General features: G+C 37.9%; 2 protein-coding genes and 1 long non-coding RNA gene across 4 annotated transcripts in view; 2 read left to right on the forward strand and 1 right to left on the reverse strand.

Annotated features, from left to right (window-relative positions):
- Positions 1–2,855, forward strand: part of LOC107679431 (uncharacterized) — a 10,376-nt gene extending 7,521 nt beyond the window's left edge. The window contains exon 3 of the long non-coding RNA XR_001633058.1: positions 2,844–2,855. This is a non-coding gene — a long non-coding RNA (uncharacterized LOC107679431). The remainder of the gene's footprint in view (positions 1–2,843) is intronic.
- The window catches only part of angpt2a (angiopoietin 2a), a 21,359-nt gene extending 18,317 nt beyond the window's left edge, over positions 1–3,042 (reverse strand). The window contains exon 1 of the mRNA XM_016474974.1: positions 2,714–3,042. Coding sequence (XP_016330460.1) covers positions 2,714–2,992 — 279 coding nt within the window. The 5' untranslated portion in view covers positions 2,993–3,042. The remainder of the gene's footprint in view (positions 1–2,713) is intronic.
- mcph1 (microcephalin 1) overlaps positions 1–12,296 on the forward strand; it is a 70,022-nt gene that overhangs the window by 46,638 nt on the left and 11,088 nt on the right. The window contains exon 14 of one of the 2 annotated variants that reach the window (XM_016474970.1): positions 10,569–10,806. In XM_016474970.1, coding sequence (XP_016330456.1) covers positions 10,569–10,806 — 238 coding nt within the window. Of the gene's footprint in view, positions 1–3,061; positions 3,755–10,568; positions 10,807–12,296 lie in introns of those variants that run through there. The other variant, XM_016474971.1, reaches the window with a different exon arrangement.

Here is a 12,296-nt window from a genome sequence, read left to right on the forward strand (position 1 = left end):
GTCTTTTTACGCGTTGCGTTGCATCGCGCCGCGTAAACATAAACATAACCATGTCTGCATTTGTGATCAGAGAAATGACAAACAACAAGCGCTACTCTACACTGACCAAAACTCACGTTTAAATCATCAGTGGCAAATTCTTTAAATATAAAAAGCGTACTTACAGTCTGTGAGTCAGAACAGCCAGCATTGTAGTCTACTCTACCAGGATCAGGAAACAGTCCTCCATAAATGTGCTGCACACATCTGAATATTTGGGTTGAAGTGTTCTGGAACAGTGTTGTACATACAACTTAACCACTGATTTCTAGTCGTGTCCTCTTTTGAAAGGCCAAACAAAGTAGTTTTGCTTTCACAACGAAACACAGCGTCACACACGGCGGGCTAGAGTGAGCGGAGGCCGGCAGCTAGAGTGAGGAACAGCCTGAGTGAGCCGAGGCCGGTGGGCTTGAGAACGGCGCAGCCGGCGGATTCGACGAAGGAGCGGCCAGCGGGCTTGCGGCAACCACATGTGACGACCCCGGGCTGGACTCCGCTTCATCCACGGTGAAAGCCGATCTGGCGATCCACAGCGCGAAGTTGATGTATTTCCTCAGCGACCAGCACGGATCAGCTCTAGGCATGACGAAGCGGATATCGTCCTCTTTTGGAAGACCAAACAAAGTAGTTTCGCTTTCACAACGAAACACACGGCAACAACAATACTACAGCGAGAATAAAAAGTTATGCCTTCTTTCTTTGCGTGAACATTTGGGCGGCGTTATGCAAATCTTCCCACATCGTGACGTAGACATGTGGGGGGTGTGTTAGAACGAGCCGTTTTAGGTAGGCGTGGTTGTTAACTTTTATAAAGAATATCTCTTTAGAAGACTTTAGTCTTTGCAACTTTACAGATCTTCTTTATGCACCAAGAGCTTGTAACACTTCAAAGAGAAAGGAAAAATTTAAATCACATCATATGAGAATTTTACCGCCAAGCCCATTTAGCTAACATGTCTCATTTTTTGAACATTTTCAGACATGTAAATTGTTGGCTTATATATACATATGTACATGTGTGTGTGTGTGTGTGTGTGTGTGTTTTGCAATGCGTAAAATTTAGTTCAGTGTGTTGCTTGCTATTTCTTTGTATTTTGCTGTAAAATTTGCAAATTGTTTCTAACCCACTTTTTTTTCAGTAGAATGCAGTTAGAATGCCCCCAAAATCTTTTACTTCTATATGATACAGTTAAGCAAGTATGCTTTTTTTTTTTTTTACCAAATATCAGCACTATTGCAAATATGATATTGACAAGTGTCATTTTTTTTAAATGATTTCATATTTCAATATTAAATTTTTTTTTTTAAAACATTATAAGATGATGCATGCATCTAATAGGGTATAATGAAAAAGTCACTGCTGTGAACTAATCACCACACAGAATGTTACTGTCCAATACAGGCCTTACCCAGTAAAAGTACCAGCCCAAAAACACACTCAGCAAAATATCATGAAATTATTAGTGACAAAAAAAAAAATTTAAACATCCAGAAAATACAGAGATATATACTTTTGTCAATATTGCACACCACTCTATAAATAATTATGTATCAATTAGAGCAAGAGTCCAGGCTGCAACAGCATTCTTGCACCTGTTTTGGCAAAGAGCAATGAGAAGAGGTGCTTTTTGGTTTTCAGCTGCAAGAAGTATTGTGCTCATCCACAGAATCAGACACTGCTGTTCACCACGAGTAAACTGCTCCAGAGTTGGTTTTCAATCAGGCTGAGACCACCTTGTTCAGACTACCTTAGACTGATTTGTTTTGTGCGGATAAGAGTGTGATTTCTGTGTTGCCAATAACGAATAGAACTAGTGGAGGAAATGTGCCAGCTTCCTAAACAAATGCTCCAATTCAAAACTAAGGGCGTCACATCTGGCTCGTTTAAAGCAGGAACAAACAATTATAACTTTGGTGCAGGTCAGCTCGGTTTAGTGCACAGGTCCTTTGCTTAAAGTCAGTGCTTATGTAATTCAGCTCTTGGAATTTGGAAAAATGAAGCTTTGGTGAGATCATATAATAAGCAATGACGTTTATTCATTTAAATCCAAGCATTTCATGTTGTTTCCTGATTTTTTTAGCTGCTTGAACACACTGAAGTTATAAAGTTGTTTGGCTTTAAGTCTTGGTTTGGTTGGTTGGTGTGAATTTGATTCTAACACCCTCTCCCCTCCTTCCAGTGGTCTCTTTTTACATTACATTTGGGTCTGAACCTGAGTGCCACAACAAGTACAATCGGAAGCTTACCACCGAAACTTTACACGCACAAATCAGCGCTTGCATTTATCTACCATTGCAAGAGATGAAAGACAGATACAAGAAATTAATTGTTTTTTGTAAGTGGTAGCATGCAAAGATACAAATTATACATCATCAGTAATGATTTGCAAGTTAGGACAGTTGCTTTCATACCAACTCAAACTGTATTGCAGTACATGTGAACTGTTCTTCTGACCACCCTTTTAGGCAGACTCGGGTGCAATTCACATATATATTTAGAAAACTGCTTTCAAAGCAATTAAAAAAAAAAAAAGAAAGGGAAAAAAAAAAACTATCTCTGACATGAAACTCTGCACCAAATCGTCAAGTCTGAAGGTGTCCTAAAATATAATTAATCTACTTTTGAAAAGCACTTCTACTTTCTTTACAGTGATATACAAGAGAAATGTTGTACCTTCTGCAGCCATTGCGTGTTGTTCTCCATGATGGTTTCTAGTTGTTCCAGTCTTTGGATTGAGCTGTCATAGTCAACCAGGTCATCTCGTTGCACTTTGTTGGTGTAGGTGCTCGAAGGGCCTCCGCAGTCCTGTGGTTCTGGCAGCAGAAAGGTGTAGGTGCATGGCCCATTCTGGATCTGGTACTGCTTCTTTCCTGTTGTATCTGAATTGGCCATAAATACTTCCCCAACACTAAGGCAATAACTTAGTAGTAATAGTATCCCAGGGTTCAGCATTTTTGTTCTGAAACTTTAAATACTTCTACCTGTGCAAGTAAAAAATATCTTCCTTTTTCCCTTATTTAGAGGTCTGGATGTTGCAAGAATAAAGCCACTGAGTCTCAGTGTCTACATCCAGTTGATTCTCCTTTTCCAGGATTGTGCTCCCACTGTGTGTGAGCTTCGCTTATATGCCATCAAGAGTAGGAGGAGGAGACAGTGTCACAGAAGCACTAATAGAGTATCACTTGCTCCCAGGCTGCTTGTACTCATCCCTCATCAGTCTAACAGGCTGTTTTCTTAACAGAGTCCTCTGTGAAAGGACTGCGACTCCTCCCATGATCCGTGGCCTCTGTTTGAAAAGCACTGCTTAGATAGAGGAGCATAAAGAACTCTCCAGCCAGACAGGATCTCTAATTAAACTCTTCCTGCTGGATGCTCCTTCTTGCCTGTATCTGCTCCAATGAAAGCCAAGACAGTGGGTCCCACCAGTGGGAGAGGACGAGGACGCAATGGTTGTATTTGTTTTTTTCTTAGAGGGCTGCTACAGAAAAAAGGCAACTCAGGATGCAGCTGTATAATTCAAGTAATGCAATTTCAGCAGTGTCCAAGTCACACCATATGACCACGTCCAGATGTGTGTTTTGCTGTGCTTTTGTCCTTCTACATTCTCTTCTTCAAAGCTCTGGTCCCCCTGAATGTTTAAAGAGAGATAAAGAGGTTGGTCTTTCTGTTGTCACTCACACTATAATTTCTAGACCATAATTTCCTGCCCTAGATCTCCAGAAGTCTGACAATTTCGTCATTGAAAACTGGAAATGAGGTTTTAGGGGTTTTTTTCATATAAAATGAAGACAGGTAAAGCATCCTCAAATTCTGTAGAAATGTTTTAATTGATGTCAGTTTTTCAGGTTAACTTGTTGCTCAGATTATGTTGTTAATATGATTTGTAATAAAACATTTTGTATTAATCGTCGACATTGCTTTGTAAAAGGTGTTAAACTAATGACTTATGGTTAGTTGTAAGGTTTTCAAAATTACAGTCAGCCTATATTAAATTTAAATTGAAGTCTGATTCTGCATTAGTATTGGAAATGTAAAAATAGAATACTATTAGGCCAGTTTGTAATAGCATTTCCTCATTTCAGATGATCACAGTATATTGGCCTGAAAAGCTGACATGGAGGAAGGGGAAGGCAGGTGTTGAGGGAGGAAATAATTCCGCTCAGAGGATGTTTTGTCTTTTAACCCCTTGGGTGTCTCCTGCTTGGATATCAAGTTCTTGTCGTCACTTCCATTAACACCTGAGAGAACATTGCTTTATGATGACGATCAAAGCTTCTTTTCAGTCTAGAGTGCGTCACAGTTTTCACTGGAAATGTATCTGAACAATTTTTTTATTCCACTTTTGACAAATCAGTGTATCAAATGTTAAACTTGTATATTATTTAAAGTGGTCATATCATAATGAATTAAATGCTATTCACTGTTTATTATTTTAAGTTTAAAAGCTTACGTATGGTGTACTTTAAAGGGGTCATATGATGCTTTTTTAAAGATCATTATTCTCAACCCTGTTCTTGGAGGTGCACCAACAGTACACATTTTCAAACATTATCAAACACATCTCCAGGAACAGGGTCTGGAAACAAATTTCCAAAACTTAAAATGTCCTCCTCAGTCCAAAAAGAGAATTTACAAAAAAAAAAAAAAAAGACTCCTATTATGAAGGTAGAATGACGTCAAAAAGATTTGCATACGCAGGGTAAGAGTTGTGAAAGTGTACATAAGACTGTAAGCGTAAATTAAATTTGCATGCGCAAGAGAAGCTTTGTAAAGGTGTAAATCGTGTTTCTTGCGCTTGAAACACGATTTACACCTTTACAAAGCTTCTCTTGCGCATGCAAATTTAATTTACGCTTACAGTCTTATGTACACTTCCACAACTCTTACCCTGCGTATGCAAATCTTTTTGACGTCATTCTACCTTCATACCTATTCAGTGTTCAGAAACGTCTGGTGCTTTTTCATGGCAAGGTAATCCAGAAGAGCTTTGAGTAAAATGTAATTGTTTTTGTTGTTGTTTGTTTTTGTTTTGTTTAGTTTTTTATTAAATATTTCATAGGTCAGTATGATAATGCTTTCATCTATCAGTAACACACTGCCACATTTAAAATTAATTCCATTAAATTTTTCCCCCAAAATCAGAGCAGAAAATGCAAAGGAAGGCCTGTCGTCGCTCAGGTGCAGGGGCTGAATCATATCTCCACATTACATTGCGTGGGAGGGCTCCTGTTTGTGTTGTTCATTTAATGTCATAAGGAAGTTGCAGGAGGAAGGAAATTACACAATGTCCTTATTTTTCTTAAACGGAGTTTACAGCATGCAAAAGCTCGGTCCCTTTTATTCTGATGAAAGGGTTTGTCATTTACAGTTTTGGGCCGTTTTATTTGTCTTTTTCTTTGTATTACACTAGAGACCTGCTCACATTTTGAAAAAAAAAAACATTTTTTTATTGAAACATTAGATCGGAAACCGTTTAACCCTTTAAATTACATTTCTTTTTAAAAACTGTTGCTTTCCCCTTTTTTTTCTTTAAAATTATCTAATTTTAGATGAGTTAAACATCTTTCCACTGCAGTGGTAGATATTCCAGAAGTAATTTATCACCCATTTGTTTATTTTTAAAGTGCAACGTTGTATGTTGTTATTAAATAAAACAGCACAGTGGTCCTGTCACAATTGCTGTATAGTTTACATCAGTGTAAGCTCAGTAAAAGGGCACATAATGGTCACAAAAGTGCCTATTGTGTGCATCCTTCTGAATTATAAAATGCCTAAAGGAACATAAGTTAGTGACAGAATAGTTTTTATTTCATTTTATTTTATTTTATTTTATAGCTTCAGGAGAAAGTAGAAATTAATGATAGATGATTGATGATTAGCCTTATGAACCATTGATGAAATGGCCATTATATCAACACAGATATCTCTATCAAGATTTTTATAGACTAACCAATAATCAATTTGTGAAAGTCTAGATGAATCTTCATTGCTCCATGTGTATACTCTATCATTTATATTTGTATTCCTCCATATATCTATGAGTTTATCGACGTGTCAAAATTACAGTCAGCATGGACGTGACTGACAGAAGACAATACCTTCTATTTGACAGACAATCATCTGATGCACAACATACATCTAAAGTTTGTAAAATATTAACACAGTGAACCAAAAAACAATCTAAGGCTGATGATACACGGGGCAACTTTTTTTGAGCAATGTTGCTTAGGCACTTTGCTATTGAGAATGGGTAACAAATTTCTATCTGAATAATTTAGATCGGTTGTAAGCCTTGTGTCTCATCTGGTTGCCCGTTGATGGCAACATTTGCCCGAAGTTGCCTGTCAACATTGCTCAAAAAGTTGCCCCATGTATCATCAGCCTGACTATAATCAGTATAGATCAGTATAATCAGTCCCTAAAAAGTGAAAAAATTAGTTTGGTCTGTTTGTGATTTGCGGAACACAAAATTTAATCTGACTGCACTTTTGTTTTACCAGTTTCATTTTTAGTTAAATTAATTTCAAAGTTTGAAATCAAATGCCTTTTTACTGTGTGTAGACCGTTGTGCAATGAAAATGACCTCATAGCACCATTCAAGCTGTTTGTACGTTAAATTAAGTAACATAAACAGACTGAGAACTTCAGTCTTATTAGATAAAAAGGTGTGGACAAAGCTGTCCTTTAGGAACATTCTGCAGTTGAAAACATAAATAAATATATCACAGTAATATTGCAACTTTTAGGCTGATGATACACGGAGCAACTTTTTGAGCAATATTGCTGGGCAACTTTGGTTAATGTGGGCATCAATGGGCAACCAGGTGAGACACAGGGCAAATTTGCTGGGCAACTTTTTTTGAGCAATGTTGCTTGGGCACTTTACCACTGAGAATGGGTAACAAACTTATATCTAGATACTTTAGATCGGTCATGTGTCTCAACTGGTTGCCCGTTGACGGCAATATTGCCCAAACATTGCTCAAAAAGTTGCCCTGTGTATCATCAGTCATGTCACGAAATGTTTAAAATCATATCGTATCGTGGCCTAAGTATTGTGATAAAACTGTACTGCGGGGCCTCTGGTGATTCCCACCCATAATATTGATGTTACATTTTTCTTGAGATCCTGCATTTCTTCAGTTCTGAACTTTTTACCTCTGCTCCTGTTAACGAACCTTCAACTTAGAGGTCTTCAGTTATTCAACACTTTCAAAGTTAAAATAAATTCATGGCATAAATTCCCTTCTTGAGACCTTGAGTCTCCGACATGTGACTCATCCACACCAAAAGTGTAACCTTTACAGCTGTGCACATTTATTTTTGCAGGATGTGTATATTTATGTAAAGTACGGTGAGCTGGAAAAACATGTTCATATTGTTCCATGTAATAGTGAATTTCAGCATGCATTTGAGGGAAGCTTTGATGATATTAACTCAATGAGAGCAAAATAAAACTGTCTGAATCTGAAGACATTGTTGTGTTGCCTGTCTTCCCTCTTCCCCTCCACTCCAAAGAGCACCATGCCCAGTCATGCAGCATTTTTCAAAACTGTGGTGAGAACTAACCGGGTCTGAAACAGGGGCTTTACTCACCCTCGGGCCATCCAAGATGTAGGTGACTTTTTTTTTCTAAAGTAGAAGAGTCAAGAAGATTTTTAGCTGGTCAACAGCTACCGTCTCTTTGAGGGCCCCCACACCCCAAGCCAATGCCAGAGACCTTGCGGCGACAAAAGCCGCCTGTGGCATCACCCGCAACTGCTGCATCTGGTCTAAAAGGTTGTGCTTGAACACACTGCAAAGTAGGGCTGGGTTTTGACACAAATTTCACGATTCGATTCCCATTCACAAGCTTGCGATCCGATTCGATTAACGATTCGATTCAATTCTATATCGATTATTTTGGATATATATCAGGGTACAGTACATGCCAGATTTTCTCAAGGAAAAAGAATCTCTCAATTAAAGCTGTAAAGTATACATGAGAGTCAGTTGGTACAACATTACTATAATATTGAAGGTTAAAATTAATGTTAAAGTTTTTACAATAATAAGGTTACAGTTACATATTAATATTTCTACTTCAATTAGTTTTTTTTTTTTAAATATAAACATTTAAATGGTGGCTGTCATAAAAACTTGATGGATTTATTCAAACATAAATTAAACATTGAAGAACAGTAAAAATTATAATGAATATGCTATGCATATATTAAGCAAAATGCCCCTCTCTACAGTTTATTTTTCTATCTGACTAATGAGTTCATGGTCACCGAATATGTTTTTTTTTCTGAGGTAAATGTGACGTTATGTGACATTGTTTACAAGCCGTCATATTGGCGTCTTTGTGCGGCTGAAACATAGATTGAGCGATTACATGACACAGGATACGGATTGTAAAGTTGTACTCTTTCTTTTACTTCCCTTCGGATTTTTAGTCATGTTTATTTTGTGCTGAAACTGGTATTAATGTGGAGGAGATGATCAGTTCACATGCGCCTCCTATTGAACTGAGGCGCGCCGTGCTACAGCGATCTGTCACTCCACATTAAGCAGCGCCAAAACGGCATTTATTGTTTGAATACTGCAATACAATGGAAAGAATTTGAAATCTGAGACTTTGTTTCATATTAAAAGTAGGCTACCAAAGCACAATGCTTATTGCGATTTATTGGATGGGAAGTGCCCTTCAATGTTCTGTCCATTAACTGAAAACAGGCTAGACTAATTGATTCTTGGGATTTAAGAATCTATATTGTTCCGTACAAATGAGAATCGATTAAGGTAACACTTTATTTTGATAGTCCACTTTAGACATTCTATTAACAGTAAGTAACTTTGCAACTACATGTCAACTAGGAGTCATTAGAGTATTAGTAGACTGTCTGCTTAATATCTTCTAACACTTTCTTTGTCAACTTATTCTACTAACCCTAAACCTACCCTAACAGTCTACTCAGAGTTAGTAGACATGTAGTTGCAAATTAATGAGAATTAGTTGACATGTAGTTGAAATGTAGTTACAAAGTTACTTATAGTTAGTAGAATGCCTAAAGTGGACTATCGAAATAGAGTGTAACCTCGATTAATATCGAGATATCGATATTTTTTACCCAGCCCTACTGCAAAGACTATGGTCAGTGGCCTATTAGTAGGGACCATCTATGTAAGAGAAAATAACGATCTATATAAACGGGTATCAATAGTCTATTCATCATTCAAAAAGGGATAACAAAACTAGGACTGCCTAAATACAAACCATAAGCAAAGCAGCGATTGCTTACCAATTTTATCATTAATGATGTTGATCATTTTCTTCATTCCAGAGGCTCATGTAGTTTAAAATATATTCACGTATTGAAATGCTTATGTGAAATGACATAAAATTAGAACAGCCTTCTGTCTGTGCCATCTTGATTTCTTGGCTCGCTTTGATCACTTTCAATTTTTTATCGTGCTCAATCAGCCAAAAAGCCCTTGACAAGGTTCAACTAGTGCCAAAAACAAAAACTAAGCTGATGAACGGTCAACGTTGGCTGACCTGGTGTGGTGTGTCAGACCTTTGAGAGTCAAAAAAAAAAAAAGAACAATCAGGCAACACAGCATTAATACCTGTGGCTGATATATTGAGATATCATGAAGTAAAACAATAGGTCTGTGCAAGAAACATTTGCAACATTTTTACCTGACTCACTTTTTTACATAAACCATAAAAAAATTTCATTTCACCCCTTCATTCAAGAGCTCTGTTTACGCTTCTTGTATCAACAGCTCATCAGTTCTTTAGTCAGATTCCTTACTATTTCCTCAGTTAAGTGTACTGTTGGACTAACTGGAGCGCTGAATTAGTTGTCAGAAACTGGCATCATAGGATCACATACTCTGGTATATGGTTCATTTTGAGTCAGAGTGACTTCTGGACATGTCTGAAAGTGAGATTTGATTGAGTAACTTTTAGATCAAAGCTGGTTTGAGCCGTGAACTGTTTCAGATGGTTTAGTCTGATTTGGTAAACTGGTTCATCCAGTTCACTAAGAACCGGTTCAAAAGAATGATTCATTTATGAACCAGACATCACTCCGGACTGTTTATCCGAGACTATGGATTACAGGTAATAATGTTGTAAATAATGTTCAGCTTCTTGCACATTTAGCTTCATAATGTCTCAATATATCATCAGGAGCAATGGGAATTAATTTTGTTTTGCCTGATATGTTTTGTTTTTTTTACTCTCAAAAGTGACAGTAGCTGTTGACTTGCATTTTACAAATCACTTAGAACCAAGGTTTCAGCTAAAAATCTTCTTTGCTGTACTACTGAAGAGAAAAAATCACCCACATCTTGGATGTACTGAGGATAAGTAAATTAACAGTAAATGTTCATTTTTGGGTGAGCTAACCCTTTAACTTTGAAATGGCCCCATACCATTTTTTTGATTGAGACCCCTGATGTATGGACTCTGCTCATGTTACCCATAATATTTAGTGAAAGAACATGAGTTGTTATAAGATTTTCTCTCTTCTTGCAGATATGCCGTCTGCAGCAGCATCTCTCTGCTGGGGAACATCAGCAGGATCTGTTCCAGCATCAGCGGCCCATGTTTGTGTCCCCACACTCCCAGCCCCCCTGCAACAGCCTGACAGAACTCATTCAGCTTTGTGGAGGAACTGTATGCCGGAGTGTGCGACAGGCTGGAATCTTTATTGGACAGTATAATGGCAAAAAAACAGAGGGGAGCTGCAGTCTTTCTGAACAGTGGATTTTAGGTAAGATGGCAAATTGATGATAATAATGAGCAAGAAGTGATGTCGTATATTCATAACGTCCCATAAACAAAATCTGTGTGTGCAACAGCACATTGTGAAGGGCTATTATAAAACTATAGGCTTTGTTCAGAATGAATTATTAGCACGCTGTGCTGTCGGACTGCATTGTATATACTAATATACTGCCTATGTTTTTGTTTTTTAATAGTATGTAACACAATATTAACTCTATATGGAAGCCAGGGTCTTGAGACAAAAGTGCCTTCAAGGGGGCAAAAATTAAATAAACTAAATCTATTATGTCTGTCGCGATGAAAATCTGAGCATGAATCAAGTTAAGTCACCTTTATTTATATAGCGCTTTTAACAATACAGAGTGTGTCAAAGCAGCTTTACAGTAGCAAATAGGAAAAAAATAGTGTGTCAATGCAAAAAGAAAATAGTAAAGACTCAATTTTTAGTTAAAGGCAGTTCATCATTGAATTCAGTGACGTCATCGTCCAGCTCAGTTCAGTTTAAATAGTATCTGTGCAATCAAGTCAACGATATTGCTGGAAATTAAGTGTCCCCAGCTAAGCAAGCCAGAGGCGACAACGGCAACAAACCAAAACTCCATCGGTGACAGAATGGAGAAAAAACCTTGGGAGAAACTAGGTTCAGTCAGGGGGCCAGTCCTCCTCTTGCCAGACTAAACAAACCAGCAGGTTGTACCATGCTGCAGCAAAGTTAGATTTTGCAGAGGGCTCATCTGGTTCCTGTGGTCTTGTCCCGATGGCCGTCTAGTAGACAAGGTCTTCACTGGGGATCTGTCTCTGGGGCACATCTAGTTGTCCTGGTCTCCGCTGAAATTCAGGGCTGTAGAGGTCATCTCTAGGTGTTGATCCACCATCTGATCTGGATACAGACTGGATCTGGTGGCTACGGTGACCTCGGAATAAGAAAGAAACAGACTAATATTAGCATGGATGCCATTCTTCTTACGATGTAACAAGTACATTGTTTGTTATTGGAAGTGTTCCCAGTTCCGGTTGTCCTAATTAATGCAGCCTTACAACCCTTTAACGGATTTGAATAATAGAAATGTGTAAGTGTGTTATGTGTAAGCCAGGTTAAAGAGATGGGTCTTTAATCTAGATTTAAACTGACAGAGTGTGTCTGTCTCCCGAATAGGAAAAGGATCTGCCGCCCGCAGTTGATTTTGATATTCTAGGTATTATCAAATTGCCAGAGTTCTGAGAGCGTAGCAGATGTGGAGGACTATAATTCGATAAGAGCTCACTCAAGTAGTGAGGTGCTAAATCATTCAGGGCTTTATAAGTAATTAGCAAGATTTTAAAATCTATACAATGTTTAATAGGGAACCAGTGCAGTGTTGAAAGAACCGGGCTAATATGGTCATAATTCCTGGTTCTAGTAAGAACTCTAGCTGCTGCATTTTGAACCAGCTGGAGTTTGTTTATTAAGCGTGCAGAACAACCACCCAATAAAGC

Source organism: Sinocyclocheilus anshuiensis, unplaced genomic scaffold (genome assembly GCF_001515605.1).
Source record: "Sinocyclocheilus anshuiensis isolate Anshui unplaced genomic scaffold, SAMN03320099.WGS_v1.1 scaffold232, whole genome shotgun sequence".
Taxonomy (NCBI): Eukaryota; Metazoa; Chordata; class Actinopteri; order Cypriniformes; family Cyprinidae; genus Sinocyclocheilus; species Sinocyclocheilus anshuiensis.